Source organism: Citrus clementina, unplaced genomic scaffold (genome assembly GCF_000493195.1).
Source record: "Citrus clementina cultivar Clemenules unplaced genomic scaffold, Citrus_clementina_v1.0 scaffold_1, whole genome shotgun sequence".
Taxonomy (NCBI): domain Eukaryota; kingdom Viridiplantae; phylum Streptophyta; class Magnoliopsida; order Sapindales; family Rutaceae; genus Citrus; species Citrus x clementina.
Genome location: NW_006263303.1, coordinates 27,620,144 through 27,640,159, shown reverse-complemented (window position 1 = coordinate 27,640,159; position 20,016 = coordinate 27,620,144). Strand labels below are relative to the sequence as shown.

The window sequence follows — 20,016 nt, the reverse complement described above, 5'->3', positions numbered from 1 at the left end:
TGTATATCATCATTCATCATCTGTGTAGAGCTACTTAAATCCTTTTTTTCAGTTGTGTTAAACGTATGTTTCTGAATAGAAGATATGCGTTGGATGGCCTATACATGATTTTATTTGCGTGAAGCTCAATGTGCGCGCGTTAAATAGGCTGAATTGTTACAGTTGATTTCAAGGCAAGTACGATATGGCTGCAGATTATTGCTTTGCCCACGAAGATATGTGCGACAAGCAGAAAAATACAACTTACTAGTCTACTTGCCATAGACAATTGCTGCTAATGTAAGGTGTATCTAAGATGCGTTAGGTGCGCCGATAGATGCATCATTACCCACTGAAGAATGAGCCTCCTCTTCATAGCTGCCAACAGTATCTGCTCCTTCGTTGGAATCCCTCGAATGGTTCTGCATATCATCAGTATCGGGCGAAGCTCCATTGCCTTCAGGACTTGCTTCAGGATGAACTCTGGATTCACTTCTCTTCATAAAAGGATGTAAGGAGGGATCTCTCTGGTCAAAGTGCTTCATCAAATCAATGATTTTCGACCAGAATGATCTTTCGGGATCGTGGTTGTTCAACTCGGGCCGGTGAAAACAAACAAAGTTGAACACATATATCAAGAGCGAAGACATGGAAGCAATTCCTGCGATGATGAACAGGCCTCCAAAGCTGTAAACACTGAGACTATCCGAAGACAACGTGGTTGGACCTTGACCTTCACAGGTTGCTTGATTGCCTAAAGCCTTTTCAATATTTTCCATTTTCTCCTTATCTTCAGTGACTTTCAAGATTGCCCTTGAGATGTAAGGGACTAGTGGGGATCCTAGCGGAAAGGCCTGAAACAAGGCGGAATGTATTTTAGTTATCTTTTGACGTGTATTTATCATTTCCAAAAAAAAAAAAAAAAAAAAAAAAATCATAAAGTTCATTCAGAACAATAGAGAATTTCAATATGTAGAGGACTTACAAAGCCGAATCCGTCAGTCCTGTAGGTTGGTCCGACCATCATATACCTTGAGCAGTAGCTAGCGAGGAAGATCTTAATGTAGGGAATTTCATCAAAAATTGCAGCTACCTCACCATTAGACAAAGCATCATGATAGTCTTCTGAGGTGGTATAATTCTTCAACCTGGTCTCATTAAAATTCAGTTTTTTTGTCAAGAGATCTTTCACAAAAGAATTGGTCTGGTATCCTACAAAGTAACCATTTTTCTGAATATCCTTAACATCAGTAAATGAAGGCTGCAGCCGTTGTACTGTCAACATTGAAGTCAAGCTTGCGGTGTAACTTTGTGTCAAGATTAGCACCACAAAAACCCATATGATGAGCACAAACCTTGACAAGTTGTTCACCACTCTCTCCCCTGGAACCATAACAAAAATGATTTTCAGTAAATATCACAAATGAATTAAAAGGAAAAAAAAAAAAAAAAACTCTTAACGTGTGCTATAAAGGCATAAGTGCTCCGAGGGCGTTACTATGAGCAAAGACGAGTGTTGAGAAGGAAAACCAAAATATTGTGCCAATTTGATGCTGTGGGGGGCCTCTGAATTCAGTGTTGATACGGTGTTCAAGAACCCAAACAACCAAGCCCGTGAAAATGAAAGCTGCTCCTGTTGTTAACCAAAGATCCCAACTTAGAGGCTTTAAGAATATCCAAAAGTTTTTCCTCTCATCATCTTTCACCAAAACTAACATTGACACGCCTGATTCTGAATACGGCAGCGTAAAATCAACAAACGTTGAACGATTAGCCACAATTGTTGTATCTCCCACTGCAGCATCGAATTCCTGCAATATGATTACAATTAATGAGTTTTTGTTCTTGAAATAATAAACATAAAACTTTCCTTCTGAACAAGATTGAAATTAAAATGTTTTACACGACTGCAAATGATCTTGGTCAATCTTTGTCCATTAAAAAAAGAGAATTACTACCGTTCAATGGTGCGTGCAGTTATCGATATTTACTACCGTACAATTGTGTGTGTGTGTGTGTCGATATTTCCTTACTCCCATTCCTACGCTTTGTTTTAAATAAATAAATAAATAAACACCTGAAGTTCTTTATTACTGACCCGATAAGTTCTCGTTCCAACTTACATGTTATGGACACAACTAAAACTTGGGATGTTAACAACTAAAAACTTAGAATGCAAGGAAAAAAAATACAAGTTTATTTTTAATAGAGATGTATTAAGAAGCAGTGTTCTAAACAACATTCAATTGCAGGTATGTATTCTTAGAAATATCTAAAGAACGGTTTTTAAAACGTACCTGTTTTTCGATTTTGTGAAGAAGTTCATCGAAACTCCCATCATGGAATGGAACAAATTCATACGGGAGTGGAAATTCTAAAACTTGTAGTACAGCGTGGAACATATCGTAGCAGAAACCTGAAACTTGGGTGGTCTTGTTTTTATTTTCAACTACTTTAATAAATTCAGTAAAACCTTCTCTCACAGGAACCCCAATCTTCAACTTCCTAGGCTGATCTATTGTATTTCCTGGCCAAATTGGATTCTTCAGATTGTTTGTCGCTCTACCGTTATTATCATTCAACTCTGAAAGAAGTTCTTTCTCTTTAGTCCAGTATCCGATAACTCTCTCAGAAGTTCCTATCACATTGAATATTTCAAAGGCTGAAGGTTCCAATTGTCCGTTAACCAAATGAAAGTTTCCACTTAAGCCTTCAAATGTAGTGTTTATCAATGTGTCAAGAAGCTTCGCACCCATTTCAAATGTTCCCAAGGCTGCTATATCAACTCTACTCTTGCTTGTATTTGACTTCAAGAAGCTAGAATTCTCTATGCCAGCCCTCTCTACAGCCATAGCTATTGCCCATACTGTATCATATGCCCACAATCCAAAGAGGTTTGATCCTCCAGTTGAGCCATCTGGTTTATCTGCCGACTTGATCCATCTCAATTTGAAATGTTCAAGTTTTTTTGAGCTTGGTATGTATGGCCTTAAACCCAATACTCCTTGCATCGATTCCATGTCTTTAACAGGATCCAACAATGTCGATAAACCTTGTGTGGCAATCCATGCATACCCTTCACTCATCATTCCTGCAATTTTTGCTTGTTTGAAGAGCTTGGAACCAAGAGAAGCTGTCATATGCACCAAGAAAATCGTAGTTCGGTTTTTCTTTAGCTTCTCCAGCTCCATCAAAATTTCATTATCATTAGCATTTGATGAAACGACACTTCTATAACGAACCCTAGTGTCAGATTCTTGTAAAGCATCGATCAGATATGGAATCAAGCCACTACCGTAATCTGTATCTTCATAAATTAGGATAATTTCCCTCCAACCATAGGCTTTAACAATGGATGCTAGGGCTTTCACTTGAGAGGAGTCATTATAGGCAGAACGAACGAAAAACTTGTTTTCATGCTCACTTGGAGAAAGAGAAGGACTTGTAGCTGAAAATGAAATGATTGGAACCTTTGCTTTTTCTCCGAGATTGATCACAAACTTAGCTTCTGATGACCTTTGAGGTCCAATGATGGCATGCACTTTTTCATTCTTCATCAAATCAATAGCTGCATTTGGTCAATATTTGATAGATAATTATTAGAAAATGCTTGATCTACCGGTAAATAATGGCATTTCATGTTTCTATGAGGGATTTCTTTAAGTAGAGAGTAAGTGACAGTAACAGTGAATGAAAATATTACCTGAAAATGCCGCAAGAACGACATCGTTTTGAGAATCCCTGGTGAGGAGATTCAGCCTTGTCCGATAATGGGAGTTCCGAGAATAGAAGTCGGAGAGTGCCATCGATATAGTCCTATTTGCCATGCTTCCCACAGTGGATTTCATATCTAGAATTACACCCACTTTTACAATTTCCATTGATTCTGAGGGCTCAAGTATTGGAAATGAAAAGATGACTAAAATAAGCAAGAGCAAGTACTGATTTTGGCTCGCCATTGTCTAAGCTTTAGTGGGAGAAGAGCCAGCAGACTGATCGCATTTAGGGATGGCAATGGGGAGGGGAGGGGAGGGGACCAATCTCCCCGTACCCATCCCTGATATTTTGCGTATGTCCTCGTCCCCTCCCCGTCTCCGCCAGAATTACTTGAGAGAATCTGCATTCCCTCCCTGAATAATAAAAGGAGATCTCCGAGGGTCCCCGATCCCCGAATAACTAATACATTTTTTTTTTCGATTTTGAGTTAATCATATTAAAATAAAAAATTCAAACAAAAGTAAAGTTCGAAATATATCTTATATTAATATCCATTACAAAAGTCACATACATTAAATTAGTAAGTAACGCAACATGTAAGGGATACAAACTTCTTTTATAAACTATCATGAACAAATCAATAGTCTAATACAAAATTATTACAAATAAAATCGAATTTAGATTCAAAATTAACTTTTTCAATAGTGGCGTGGACACTTTATAAATGTGGATTATTCCCTTTACAACACAATAGTTAAATCGGAGCAAATCAAGAGCAAATATTAGATTAGATTAGATTAGATTAGATATTAAAATTGTGATTCGCTGTGGGTAATTATAACATCTAAAAATAAATAAAAAAATAGATTTAAGTTTAAAATATTTAAAGAATATTAAAATTAAAAAATTTTGGACTAATAGAATCTACTCGGTCTTTTTAATGTCTTAAATAAAAATTTAGGATTTTAATTAGTTAATTAGGCCTAAAAATTTAATAATATAAATATTTTGATATTTTTTATTTTTACCAATATTTATAATTTTATAATTTATTTACTAATAATTTTAAAAAATTAAAATAAAATTAAAAATTAAAATGAGAAAATGGGTAGGGGATGGGGATTCCACTTCATCCCCATCTCCTCCCCGAATAATAAATTGAGTAAAAAAATTTCTACATCTCTTCCCCGAATAAGAAATTGGATATGAAATTATCTTTATACTCTCTCCAAATGGAGAAAATCTCTGAAGATACCCGTCCCGTAAAAATTTTTACCATCCCTAATCGCATTTCATTAGTAGCGTCAATTATATCCTCTCGTGACTTATGACAATAATTGCACGGAGAGGAGCTACCCGACAGTCTCAATAATGATGGCTCGAGGAAGCTGCATATATTTCAAAACTCGTGGCTTCTAACGAACAAGCTAGCGATGGTTAATTAATGCTAAATGATATTTCTATCGTGCATGACTAACGACCATGCACAACTTGGCTCGTCCTTGGCCCATGCCAACGGAAAGTCTTCCTTAATTGTTTCTTCCAAAGAGTCAAAGACTTGGGTCGTAACACGGCAATGACTTGCGTCTAAGTCGTCTCTTGCATCTCAGAACTAGCTGGAGCGGAAGACAACCCATCACGTGGAAATTCTAGTCACTTCAAGTATTCAAATATATGCTGGTTATTGAATGGTTGCTGACTTTATTGTGTTTATTTAGGGCAAATATCATTTCAGGCCTTATAATTTGAGCTAATTATTTAATTATCTAGTTTATGTATTTTCAACTGTCACCCAAGCGGTCCATGTCAATAAGTAATTCTATTAAAATTAAAATTCATTTAATTATCATTCATTTTTCACAGGTTGTATGTTAGATTATTTGAATTTTAATATTCATCTTACAAGAATATTATTTTAATTTTAAAAAGTTAGATCCAACATTAACCGAAGTGTGTGTGTGTATATATATATACTTCTAAAAAAGGTTTAATCGCATAAAAGATTGGTAGTTTTATTTTTATCTTAGGACTCGAAGTCTTTGTCGACATTGTTGGACACGGTAGTGCACTCATTGCTGATCAAACATAAACCTCATTAGTGTTGGTGGGGACTCCAGGAAAATTGCTGAAAAGTCTAACCGAAAGTGTAACCAAACCAACTAAATTTATATTTGCTTTATTTTTTTTAACTAAAAAATGTTGCGGAAGAGGGAGCATCACCTGTATTTATTTATAATTTAGGGGCAGAACAGTGAATTGGCAACTCTACAAGCTATAATTATGTCGAGTACTCTTAGGATGAGGGACAATAAAACCTCATTATTTCTTTGAAAATTGCCAAGTTACATATAAGTATTTGGGTTCAAATTCAAAATTCAGAAAATGGAAATTAAATAATTTTAGTTCATTACCTTTGTTAATTTATTCTATATCTAATAAACAACAAAGTTTTGATTATTTATCATCCGACGCCAACCATCAAAATGCGGTATCATCATATGCATGGCAAAAATTAGTCATATTTGTGAAAGAAGCTTGAGCATTGCTGGGCGTGGGCGACACTTAGCCTGCAAAGGCTGAACCTTTGCCAAAACAAGCCCAGACGCCTCGGCCATGTCCTCCATCTTCTCACCAACTCTTTCCCACTCAAAGCACTGAATCAATGATCCCAGCGTCAATCCAACAATCCTCATTGACAAGGCTTCACCAGGACAGCTCCTTCTCCCTGACCCAAATGGCATGAACTTGAACCCATGATCTCTCGCGCCTTCGATCCCCTCAAATCTCTCAGGATTGAACTTTGTTGGATTCTCCCAAATTTTAGGGTCATTTTGTATGGCCCATATGTTCACCAATAGCATTGTGCCACGCGGTATGCGGAACCCTCCAACCGTACACTCTTCTGATGATTCATGTGGCAATAGAAAAGGCCCTGCTGGGTACAACCGCAATGTTTCTAATATAATACAACGAAGATAAGGGAGTTTAGTCAAATCAAGTTCATCAACAAAACGATCAAATCCTATTTGATTGTCAATTTCGCTTCGTGCTTTTTCCAAAATATCTGGATTGTTTAGCAGAAGTGACATTGCCCATTCTATTGTCCCCAATGAAGTGTCATTTGCTGCTACTAAGAAAACCTGTAGAAATTAAGATGCAGTAAAAACATCATTATTGTTGGTAACTCATTCAATCTAAAACCTTAAGAGTCCGCTTAGTAATTTGTTAATAATATTAGCGGTCAATTGAAAGTTGCTTTAATTTCATCCCGTACTTTTTGAATTTATTGTTGTAGCAAACAATAGTAGCAATCTGCAAGTATTTACCAGACATTTTAAAAAGTAAGCTGAAATTAAAAAAAAAAAATACAACAGACCGAACTTAAGTTATTAGATAAAGAACCAGTGGTAGTATTAAAGACAAATTAATGTCTTACTAGCATGAGGCTTTTAATAGTTTCGTCCTTGTAAAACTGGGCATCTGATTGGTCTTGCAAAGACAACAAAACTTCAACCATCGTCTTCATTCTCCGATCATTCGCATGATCAATCCCCATTTTTCTTTTATTGTCTTCTATTAAATCTTGCATAAACCGATCTCTCTTCTCTTGCAAAGCAATAAACTTTCTCTCTGCAGCTCCAAAAGCTAGCCACTTTAACACCGGCAAAACATCTAATGCATTTACCCCGCCACCAACACGCACTGTTTCAGCCATCATCTCTCGAAATCTCTCTGCCTCCTCCGCGACTCGGGCAGCCACATCGTCGCCGAAGTACCTCTTCCCAGCCATCATCCTCGTAATCACGTTCAGCGTAAAGTCAAGGAAAGCAGATTTCATGTCCACCGTTTGATTTTGATTGTTGATGAGTCTTTGAATCAATGATCTGACCTCGTCCTTGCGTATGCAGCAAGAAAGCGTTTGGAGACTTGTGTTTGATAAGATATCATGAGAGAGAAGTTTCCTCAGGTTTCTCCAATGGCTGCCGTATGGGGACCACACCAGGCTGGTGCTGTTGTAGCCTAAGTGCTCTCCGAGGAGGATACGAGGGCGGTTGGCGAAGACGACGTCGCTTTTGGTGAAGCATTCTTCTACGGCGGATGGAGAGGACAAGAGGAGGACACGACGGGTGCCGAGGTTGAGGAGGAGAACAGGGCCGTGTTTGGATGAGAGTTGGGAGAGAGTTCGGTGGAGAGGTTTATTCTTGAAGATGAGGTAAAGGTGGCCTACGATGGGCAGAGCTGGGAAGGGGTTTGGTGGGAGATTTTTTATCTTGTTATTCAAGTGGGTTGCTACGATGTACAAGGCTATCAAGAGAATTAAGTACAAAAGCATTTTGCCTGAAAGCTGAAACTACAGCTTGCAATCGAAGCTGGTTTATTGGATGCAAAGAACAACATATTTAAAGCAGGCATATACCATGTCTCTACTATTTATATTTGTAGATGAATTAATGCAAAGATTGAAAATGTTGAACCTGCTGTAATATTTTTGGATGATTATTACGATACGTGCAGATCCTTGTTTCATAATAATATATTATATTATAGTAAGGAAAATTACATATTCTCCCCTGGGATATAAGCTGAGAATACTTACACCTAAACTCATATAGGCTAAGATACTTACCCCCTCAAATTTAAAAACATTACTCTTAACTTTCTTATGCTAACAACTTAAGTTATTCTACAATAAAAAAATCCATATTGCCCTTAATCAATTTAAGTTATTTTACAAATAGTAAACATCCATGAACATGAAATATTATATATGTGTTATGACAATATTATCTTTAATAAATTAAATTAAGTAATAATAAGTTAAGTTAATTACTTAATTTATATAACATTTTATTTTATTTTTCATATTTTCTTGGTTTAAAAACTGAAAACTGTAAATAAATTAGTGCAATACAACATTTGAAGGTTTGGTGAGGCTTATTTAATTTGTTATCAATAAGAGAATGTATTGTCTTATGTAAATAAAATTAATATATAATCCATGATGTGATGAAAATGGAATAAAATGGAATTATCTTACTATGGAGCAAAATTTTAAAAGAAAATCTAATATACAAGGCCAAAATTCTAAATAAAAATAAATTATGTAATTAACCTAACTTATCAATGACAATATTGTCACATTACACACAAAAAGATATTTTATTTTGATGGATGTTTAGGGGCAATATAGACATTTTCAATTAAAATAACTTAAATTGTTAGTGTAAAGGGGATAAATACAATATTTTTAATTTTTAAAGGAGGTAAGTGTCACAGCCCATTTGAATTTGGATGTAAGTATTTTGAACTTATATTTGAAGGGGAATCTATAGTACTCCTCCCATTATGGTAACAATAGGAGAAATGAATTTGGGTTATCGACATAAGAAATAAATTATGGTTTCACGTCACAAAATGACATGGAACCGTTAACTAACAATATTTAAACATGTGGTGAGATAAATTCAAAAAAGTTTTGAAACAAAAATTACATATTCTTTTCGCCATATGATACATAATATTCACTGGAATTGGTGCATGTAACAAAGTTGGTCTGTATACACAAATAATCTTATTCTAAAGATTGAATTGTTGATAATATTATTGTATGATTTTATTACGTCCAGTATTTCTTAGAATTTCTCATTTATTTGTGTTGAGATCCTAAATATATTGAATGGTGCGGGTGCATTATATTTGAAACCATATTTAGATTTGTGACTTTAGGTTTTACACGAAATCTTTAAATTTAGGTTAGATTTGAGGCTTATAATTTATGTTAAGATTTGAATCTTGTGAATTTTTGCAGCGGATGCACCAGTCCAGTAGTAAGCGTAAAATCTGGATCAACCCCATAGTTAAAGATGAACGAGAATGAAAAGCACATGGATGCCAGAAGGAGATTTGCTGAGAGAAAGGAGATCCCAGTTCTGTCATTTAGCGTAGGAAGATATTATTTCATATTTCAAGCTGGCGGATGTATCGTATATCGTTTACTTATTTAATTGCGTAAAGATTTGGAATACGTTCGGAACATGGAACTTGGAAGGGAAATGACTCCTTACCAAGAGCGTGGGCACACGTAATTATTAGATTGTCTGCCGACATCTTAGCCATTGGAAGTTGTCTAGACCATATCATTACCTAATAATTTAAGTTATCAAAGTCAATTTATAATTTCTTGATAGATCTTCACGTTATATCCAGGGGCGGATTCACCTTAGGACCAGTGGGGACTTAAGCCCCCACTGGAAAATTTTTTTTTAATAATTAATTTAGTTTTTTTAAAATTCTCAATAATTTTTTCTAAAACCCCCACTAATTTATAATCAAGCCTATAATTTTTTCTAAAACCCCCAATAAATCATTATGATTTTTTTTAAAGCCCCTAGTAAATTACTATGCTGTCTCCGCCCCTGTGACATATATCCATGTTATTTTGTTGTCTGTAGTTTGATAATTAAATGGATTGATTATTATTGACCATCACTTGTCAGAAAAATAATGTCAATTTGTTTTTCTGACAAGTGATGGTCAATAATAATCAATCTATATATATATTCTGACAAGTGATGGTCAATATATATATATATATGGACTTTGCTAGCTTACAGAATCTGTAAGTTACAGACCGCAGCATCAGCCGTTGGATGTGATTGAATGTGGAGTGAGAAATTAAACAATAGAAAATCGAATGGTGGGATGGTGGGAGATGTTAGTTACAGAGTCTGCACCATAGACAGGTATATGTATATATATATATTGTTAATTTGTTTTTCTGACAAGTGATGGCCAATAATAATCAATCTTGCTCCGGTGACAAAGCAAACAGAAGCATCAATTCAGTAGCGTTATACAATTATTGGTCGCTCTTCTGATCGTTAATTTAAGGATAAATTTGTAAATGTTGATATTCTACGGTTTGAAAGATCGAAAGTACGCATGTCACCGGAGCAAGCAAGAGAGCACTGAAATCAATGGACACTGCAAAATCTACAATCAGCACAAATCAATACATGCAAGAATCCAGTGCACGTTTCTCAAGGGAGATGTAATAAGCAATATCCCTCAAAATTTGGTGAGAATCTGAGGGATATTTGGTGAGATTTGTGGCTAGAGTGAGATGAGATTTGGCATGTGGGCTTCCGGTGCGTGAGTTGTGTGAGATGCTCACCACAGTGAGAATTTATAGTAAGCACAAAACGTACAGTTCTGTGCTCATTGTAGTAAGAATCTCATTTTCCTAATCAAAGAGTAGGCTAAAGATTCTTATAGTTGGGATAAACCGATTAGGATCCACAACTATTTTATTTTTTTTCTTACCTTTCTTAATTTTTAAGTTCAGGGAAAAATTCAGCTTAATTATAAATAAATTAAAAAAATGACTTTATTTTAACATCAAAAATAAAAAATCAATTTAAATCACTCATTACAGTAGGAGAGCTTAAGAGAGAAAAAACAAGAAATTAAAGCAGTCTTAATTAAATCGAAACTTATAATAATTAGAAATATTTTAATTCAATTTAGTTGTCCATTTAGAATTTTATTGTTTATGCATTAGTTATTCGAGTTGTATTCTTAGTTGTGATATGAATCTTATTAAAGTAGGGCTTATATTCAAATTAAAATAAATTATAGTTAGTATAAATAAGTATATTTTGTAACTTTTACAAGCAAACTTAATATTAATAAACTCTTGGTTTAAATTCTATTCTTATTATTTTTTCGTATTCAGTGGAATCGATGAGTTTTAGGTTCTTAAATTTACGAGGTTTTTTTTAAGATCAACATAAATTTATTTTATTTCTTTATTTTAAATATTTTTAAACTAATCAAAATATTGAAAATTTCCATAATTTTTTTCCATCAATCCACATCAAGGTCCTTGTCCTGTAAATTGCAACTTGCAAATGAAATTGGGTAGATTAACATGCTGCATTACACATGTGAAGATCTTAATGCTTCTTTTGAGGTTGGCGTGCTGTGACTAGCTGTTATGAAAGGAAATAAAAGTAGATAGTATTGTTAAATAATTCAAATTTATCGAAAGAAGCTTGAGCATACTTGGACGAGGGTGACATTTAGGTGACGTTCATTTTTTTTTTTAAAAGTTAAAAATACTTAAATTAATTTAAATTTTAAATAAAGTTAAATATTTAAATTTGAATGATATTTTATTTTTATCAAAATATTTAAAAATAAGTATTCAGTTATTTATTTTTTAAATTTAAAAATCTAACAAATTAATACTTTTACGTTTGTATCCTCACAAAATTTAGATGTTAAATAAATAATAGACATATCAAAGAATATAAATAAAATAATATTTTATCATAAAATAAATCATATTTAAATAAAAATAATTATTTAATATTTTAAATGTCAATTTTATTGTAATTTATGATTGAAAATATTCATAACACAATAGTGCTACACATTATGTTCAATTCAATGGCGGTCTCTTGGAATCCTGAAGATAGAATCAGCAACACCAATCTGCCGGAACACGTCATTCATCCCATCTTCCCATTCCTTGAAACCATTGACGTCACTAGGGCTAGCGCCTTATTTCTCCCATATATGAAAGGGAAACTAGCGCCTTATTTCTTCCATATATAAAAGGGAAAAATTTAAAGATTTTGTCAATTGGGTGATTTTGTCAATTGGATGTTAGAATTATCATCTCAAAATGGGTCGATTTTGATGTATTGATTTAGAAGATGTTTCATTGTGGGATTATGAGCAATATCGAAACTTTATTTCAAGTTGTTCCCTACTTGTGGATTTGACAATGTGATATTGTGTGTTTCATGGTTATGAGATTCTTGACATTTCTTCCGCCAGCATGAAGAATTTGGATCTAAATAGACTTGATTTCAGGGACCCTGTTGGTGATTCCTTGGAGAACTTCAAGATAAATACAGCTTGCCCAAGTCTTCGTTCTTTTGAATTTTCAGGTTCAGAGCTAGGGGAATTCTCCTTTCATGGTCTCAACTCCTTACACATGCCTTAAATGACATAGAGGCATTGCCTTATTCAAAAGACAGTTGTCATATTCTTCGGGATATCCTCGAAGGACATTTCAGTACTAAAGTTTTGACACTACATAATTTCTCTATGGATTTTTTTTTTCAAGAAGTTAAATCATGTTAACATTGAAACTATTATTTGCTATATTGAATCTTAAGCAATCCAAGTAAGTCAAGCTACATTTAAACTTTATGCAATCACATAATTACTTTTGTTTCTTTTGAAAATAAGAATCCTATCAAATGGTGAACTTCGACGTACAAATGCTAGTTTGCTCTTAAGACTCGGTGCAAGCCAATTTATGTGAGGAGCTTAAGTTTATGTCTATCATCATTGATTAATTTTGGTGCACTTATTGCACTTCTCTAGAGTACTTATAGTTTCTATCTCTTTGTTCTCTGTGTCGTGCCACCAATGCCTCTTGCCACTTCATTTCGATAATTTGAAGTCTTTTAATACTAAAGGATGTTGACATGAGGAAGCAATAATCAGCTTGCTCAACTGCTCTCTTCATCTAGAAGCTCTTATGGTAATTTTAACATTAAAGCTATTGATTCTGGTAGAAATAGTTTCTATATAAATATTATTCGGTTTTTTGTTAGATATGGTAGCATCAAATGTATGAGAATTTCAATCTTTCAGAGTGCCATTAACATTCTTTATTGTGAATGTTTGCATTTTGTTAAAGTCTAGAAAAACAACTCTTTATAGAAAGAATTGGCAAATGACAAAAATATGTCAAGTCTTTTTATAGAAAGAGTTATATAATCAATGGATTGAACTTGACGATCTATTATCTTATAATGATGCTCCTTTATATATACTGTAATTTATTAAGTTACTTATCAGTACTTCAATTTGTTCTTTCTTTGCAGCAGCAATATTACGAAGGTGATGAAGGTTGTTGGATGCTACCAGATAAGGTTATTCCATGTTTGACATATAATCTCAAGCCAGTTGAATGTGTAGGCCGGAATAAAGAACTTGAGTTGATGAGATTCTACTAAAAAATGGACACATGTTGCTGTTATGGCAGCAAATGAGTATTATGGGGGAAGTAGTAAAGAATTATCCGAGGGGGATAGTCTCGGAGGTTACGAGTTTTCCAAAATTATCTTCAAGTTTTGCATTTATATTCCTTGGTAAAGACCAAGGGTGAACTTTTTAAAATTTTAGGATATCTGCAGAAGAGCACAAACGTATAGTTATTTTAGTGACATCCCTATGTTTAACTGAAATCCCAAGTAATTATGTTGCTTTTGCAATGATGCAGACTTATGTTTTATCCATTTTTGTATCTTAGCCATATATTTTTCTTTCTCTTTCTGTACATAGATTTTGAATACAATTGGATAATTGTATAATTTCTAATCGTTTTTCAGTTTGCTTCTTCTTGGTGGAAGACTTTCATGTTTCTTTAGATTGATGAGTAGTAATTAGTCTAATTGCATATGAAGAGTCCTTTTATATGTTGTTCAAATTTTAAAGTACAAGATGGGATTGCCTTCTGAAGTAGAAGGAGATGTGACAAGTCATTAATAATCCCCGGAAAAGACTATTTGGCAATACTTTCCATAATCAAATTAATGTTAGGGATCCCAATATTTTAACCCCTTAAATGTTGGGATACCTAGCATTATTATAGGATTCAATATGTGGAACAAATTTTGGGGAAGTTGGTTCTTCAATATCAAGATAGAATGCTGCAAGTAAAATTTAAACAGATTAGGCAAAGCTGTTTGGATGATTGAAAATTGTTGACGGAGTATTATGGACTGTAAGACTGGTTGTGATTCCATTGTTGTGCTTCATTTTTCCCACTCATTGAGACCCAGAGAGTTTAATGATCTCGTTACTTGAAAATAGGGATTAACTGTGATGCTTTGTTATTGTTGTGAATTTGGCTTTGATACGACTAACCAAATTCTCCCCAAGACACTTAATTCTGTATCAATGGTTTGAGAATTAACAGCACAGATTTTCGAGCAACAATCACACGCAAAAAACCAAAGCATTAAAGAAACAATATGGCACCAAGTATAAGTGGTTCAGCACCAAGAAGTGGTGCTTACATCCACTGGAAACAAAGCAACAGTCTTTCACTAAATCGTTCACAAAACAATACAAGAATAGGATTTGATTCACAGAGAACAAGAACTTGTAAACCCCTTTCTCTCTCTATCTATCTCTCTACTCTCAGTGTTTCCCAAGTCATGTATTGATGATGACCAAGCCTGCACCCTTTTATCCTCTGTTTCTGGGTTGTTACGCTAACTACCATTCCCTCCAAAACTATCCAAGAAGCTCTGCCTCACGTGCTTGTCACACGCTGATTTAAGTGTGATTAAGAAACGGCACTCAGAGATGTCGTTTCTTGATCCAAAGAAAAGTTAGCTTCAACACACGTGCAAATCACGTGTACTACTAAAGGTAGAACTGACGACTGAGAATATGTCGGTTCTGGCTTCAGGAACTCTACAAGTGACAAGTCATCCGAGACTGAATCCTCTAAACGACTTGTAGTACTTTTGAGTTTCGAGTTCAATGTTTATCAGTTATTGTGTGTGGAAATGCAATCACTATTTTCAAAAAGGGTTCTGATTTGACCAAAGATGAATTCTAAAATAATTTGAGAAAGTTATTGTGCTCATTACGAAGAAGAAAGATTTTGATTAAAATATTAGTAAAGTACATATATTTCTTCACTTCATAAATTTGCCAAAACTAAGGTATTTGTGGCTTTCAATTCCGTACTCGAACTTCAATATTTACAATATCGATCTTATTAAGTTTGGTGGGATGAAATGGGCAACTACAAACTTAAGAGTGCTTGCTTAAATCTTGAGTGTCTCAAAACATTTGCTCCATTGTTAATGGCTTTATGTACGTTTTAAGGGCTTAAGACACTTTCCAAAGGTTTAGAACTTGTCCACAACAACTTTCTTTCTTGACATTATACGAGTTACTAACTCCAGAAGTGAACCTCCAGCAAACTAAAATACTTTTATAAGCCATAGTGACATTGAATGAATAAGGGAAATTTAGGACAGTGATTAGGAAAAAAAGGAAAATAATAACTGTGATTTGAAGTTCCAACATACAAATTAGAAATTACAGATTAAGATTAGTAATGTGATTTGAACTAACCATAGATATTATGTTTCTCCCTGGAATGCAGCTGTGGATCTACTAGAGAAGTTTCAAGTAGATGCCATTATAGGGCAACAAATATCAGCTGCAGCTCCATTTTTAGTAGAGTTAGGAGAAAATTTTCAGGTGCCAATTATTTCATTTTTCGAAACAAGCCCTACTCTTTCTCTCATTGAGAGCCATTATTTCATTCGAGTTGCTCAAAATGATTCCGTTCAAGCAAAAGCCATCTCTGCTGTTTTACAAAAATTTAATTGGCATGAAGTTGTCCTAGTGTCGAAGACACCGATTATGGTACCAGTTTCATTTCTTATTCAGTTGATGCATTGCAAGAGACTAATATCCGGGTAGCGCACATGAGTGCAATCCCAAAATCAACTGAAGATTTTCAAATTTCAAAAGCTTTAATGAAGTTGATGACAATGCAGACTAGGGTTTTCGTAGTGTACATGAATACCGCCCTTGTGTCTCGGCTATTTGCACTTGCAGATCAGAATGGAATGATGAGTAAAGGCTATGCATGGATCATCACTGCGGGCTTATCCAATTCACTTAATGTTCTGGACTCTGACGTCGTTGATTCAATGGATGGTGTGTTGGGTGTTAGGTCTCATGTACCCAAGTCTAAAAAACTTGAATCTTTCGACAATAGATGGAAAATAGAACTCCATTTGCTGTGTTTACTTTCTGGAATGGGAGTGAAGAGTGTGGATTCCTCCCATTCTAGTATTTACTTCACTTATTTAGTGAATGATTGGGAATCCCATTCCGTGGGCTCCACTTATTTTTGGAGTGGGGAGTAGGAGTGGAACTGCCATTGGGGGAGGTGGGAGTGGTAATTTATTTTATACCCTTTTTATTTTTAATTCAATTTAATATTTTATAATTAATAAAATAAAATAAATAATATTATATTTATTTAAATAATATTATTATATTTAACTAAATAATAATTTGCATTGATTCTAAGTTAAAATTATTTTAAAATAATATTATTATATTAATAGAGAATTAATAAATATAATATTATTGTATTTATTTTAAAAATAATAGTACTATATTTATTTAATATTAATAATAATAAATAGTTTATTCTAAGAAAATATTAATTTTGTACTAAATAATATAATATTATTATTTTATATAATAATAAATTTAATAAAATTATATTAAATAAAATAAAATAACGTTTCATTTTATATTAGAATTAAAATTAATAAAAAAATGTTATGTTCATAATTAAGAATATTAATAATTATTATAAATTTACAAATATAATAAAATAAATATTTATTCATTAAATATATTTTTTATTAGCTTTGTAATTAAAAACTATAATAATTTAAATAAGGATAAAATTGTAATTTGAAACTATTTACTCCCAATCCAAGATAAAATAAACACATAAATTGGATTCTAATCTCCATTCCATACTTCCATTTCAGTGTAAGTAAACAACTTACTCCCACTCTCACTCCACACTCCCAATCCTAGGATTCCCACTCCTCAGAATTCCCACTCCAATCTAAAAAGTAAACGCTACCTTAATGAAGCCGAATAGTCCACTGACTGGGATCAACTTTTCTTGCTTGTGGGCATACGATACAATTTGTGCATTAGCCAGGGCAGCAGAGAAGATTTTGCCGCCCACAAATCCGAGCTTTGTCAAGCCCAACACTAGCAAAAGCAGAACAGATTTGTAAGTTTAGGTGCTTCAAGGATTAGATCAAGACCTAGAGATGAACTTAGGAACACCAGATTCAAAGGATTAAATGGGGAATTTAATTTGATTAATGGACAGTTGGAAAGTTCAGTCTTTGAAATAATTAATGTGATTGGAAATGGAAGAGTTGTAGGATACTGGACTCCTGAGAAGGGAATATCACAAAACATAGGTTCAAATTATAAAAATGGCTTGAAGCAGATCATATGGCCTGGAGACTCAACAACAACACCAACAGGTTGGGCTATACCGAGTTTAAAAATTGGGGTTCCCGTGAAATTAGGTTTTCCGGAATTTGTTGAACAGCGCAAGAATGGTAACAAAACTACTTACACTGGATTCTCTATAGATGTTTTCTCTACTGTATCAGAAACGTTGAACAAAGATTTAGGTTTTAAAGTTCTTCATAATTTCATTGGTTTTGAGGATGAGACCGGACTAATGGACGGGAGCTATGATGATCTTCTTCTCCAAATTAAGAACAAGGTTCAAGCCAATCTCTTTTCTCATGTACTCTTAGTTTCTTTCAAATAATTTTTTTATTGTGATTGAAACTAGAAATTCAATTTTGTATTTGCGTATCTTTTAGAAATTTGATGCTGTTGTGGGCGATACAACAATTGTGTCGAACAGGACAGATTACGTTGATTTCACATTGCCGTACTCAGAATCAGGATGAGTATCTTTAGCTTGATTTCACATTGCGTATCTTTAGCTTGTACTAGCTAAAGACGACAATCGTGAGAACATGTGGATCTTCTTGAAACCTTGGACATGGGATCTTTGGTTAACAGTTGGTACATCCTGCATCTTCATTACGATTGTCATACGTGTTATGGAGCACAATACTGAAAACACCGAGTTCAGAGGATCATATAGACGACAGCTCGCCATGATCTTGCTGTTTCCATTCTATGCTTTCGTAGCATTCAATGTGTATTCCTGAATAATCTCATTTTTCAATTATTCAACCATTTCCTTTTACCAAGTTCAATGTTAGCCAGATTAGTCAATATTTATATGTTTCGATGCAATAACAAGATGTTATTTGTAACAAGTAGTTTTGTTGGTTGGTTAATTGGTCACTTAGTTTTCAATTTTCTATTTTTTTTTTTAGTTCTTTAAAAATGGGTTCAAAAAAGGAACGTCATTTCTGGGGAGAACCGAACGGCATTCCTTAAAGTAAATCTCTATCCCTAGGTTACATGTTACATTATTGCTATTTTATAAATATTTAGTTCTAATACTGGTAACAGGGGAATTGGTGGTCAGAGACTGCTCTAGGTTTGTGTTGGTGGTATGGCTATGGCTTGCATTTATCCTGATGCAGAGTTATAATGCAAGTTTATCTTCAATACTAACTATAGATAAATTGGAGCCTACGTTTGATAACCTAGAAAGGCTACGAACAAAAGATCACTTCATTGGATTCCAACGCGGTTGCTTTGTGGGAAATTTATTGGAGAAGCAATTTAATTTCAGCCGTAGCCAGCTCAAGTCATATGGCACTATCCAGGAGTACCACGAGGCCTTGTCCAATGGAAGTAAAAATAGAGGTGTTACTGCAATATTTGATGAAATCCCTTACGTCAGAGTCTTTCTTAAGGCATATGACTCTCAATATACCACGGCCGGACTAATTTACAGAACCGTTGGATTTGGTTTTGTATGTGCATATACATCTATGTTTATTGTGCATTTCAAACTTCAATATATGAATTTTATTAATTTGGTAACTTGCATTTTTCAGGCATTCCTAAAGGAGTCTCCTCTTTTTTCATATTTTTCAAAGGTAATTTTGCTTGTTAGAGAGATCGAGACTAAAATGGATGAAATTGAGAAAAGGTATTTTGGAGAGAAAGTTACATCTGCAACTCTAGCCCCGACAATTTACACAGAAAGTTCTAGTCTCCGGGCCTATAATTTCGGTGGCCTCTTCATTATAGCAGGGATGGCTACTTTATTAGCCATTACCGTTTCAGAAAGGTTTATTTGGCAGAGACCAGTTGCACTCGTAAGACAGTATCTCACATCTAACCATCCTGCTAACGGGATAGAATTAGCGGCGCAGCCAACAGCTGAGACGGATGCCGGTGATCATTCATCTGAAGTTCATCAGGCTTCAGGAAATTCTGGAAGGATTTCTGTGCATATCAAAGAAGATATTGCAGTGGAATAGAATGAAGCACAGAAAGCTAAATCCCTTGCCCTGACTATGTCAATGTAACATATAGGATCCAAGCAGATTTCCACATAAAACAAATATATAAAGTTAAAATTGCAGTCATTGTGGCATCAAAATATGGTAGATGAATTCCAAATTATAAGCTACATGGAATTTGTCTTTTGTTCTCTTTTTTTAAAAAAACAAACAAACGATGAATGCAAACTATTTTCATACTTGCATAAACTCTACG

The 20,016-nt window shown here is 34.2% G+C and overlaps 2 protein-coding genes and 1 pseudogene across 2 annotated transcripts; 1 reads left to right on the top strand and 2 right to left on the bottom strand.

Annotated features, from left to right (window-relative positions):
• Positions 1-76: 76 nt before the first annotated feature.
• Positions 77-4,000, bottom strand: LOC18054621 (glutamate receptor 2.8). Its single transcript, XM_006453391.2, has 5 exons — positions 3,683-4,000; positions 2,277-3,547; positions 1,478-1,790; positions 965-1,362; positions 77-833 (listed from the first exon to the last, which is right to left on the bottom strand). Exons 1-5 carry the CDS (start codon positions 3,936-3,938, stop codon positions 291-293), a joined length of 2,781 nt encoding a protein of 926 aa, XP_006453454.2. The 5' UTR covers positions 3,939-4,000; the 3' UTR covers positions 77-290.
• A 2,167-nt stretch (positions 4,001-6,167) lies between these two features.
• On the bottom strand, positions 6,168-8,188 carry LOC18054620 (cytochrome P450 81D1). The gene is made up of 2 exons (XM_006453390.2): positions 7,133-8,188; positions 6,168-6,836 (listed from the first exon to the last, which is right to left on the bottom strand). The coding sequence occupies exons 1-2, from the start codon at positions 8,027-8,029 to the stop codon at positions 6,213-6,215; spliced, it is 1,521 nt and encodes a 506-aa protein (XP_006453453.1). The 5' UTR covers positions 8,030-8,188; the 3' UTR covers positions 6,168-6,212.
• Positions 8,189-15,530: 7,342 nt separating this feature from the next.
• On the top strand, positions 15,531-19,778 carry LOC18054619 (annotated as a pseudogene).
• The last annotated feature ends 238 nt before the right edge of the window (positions 19,779-20,016 follow it).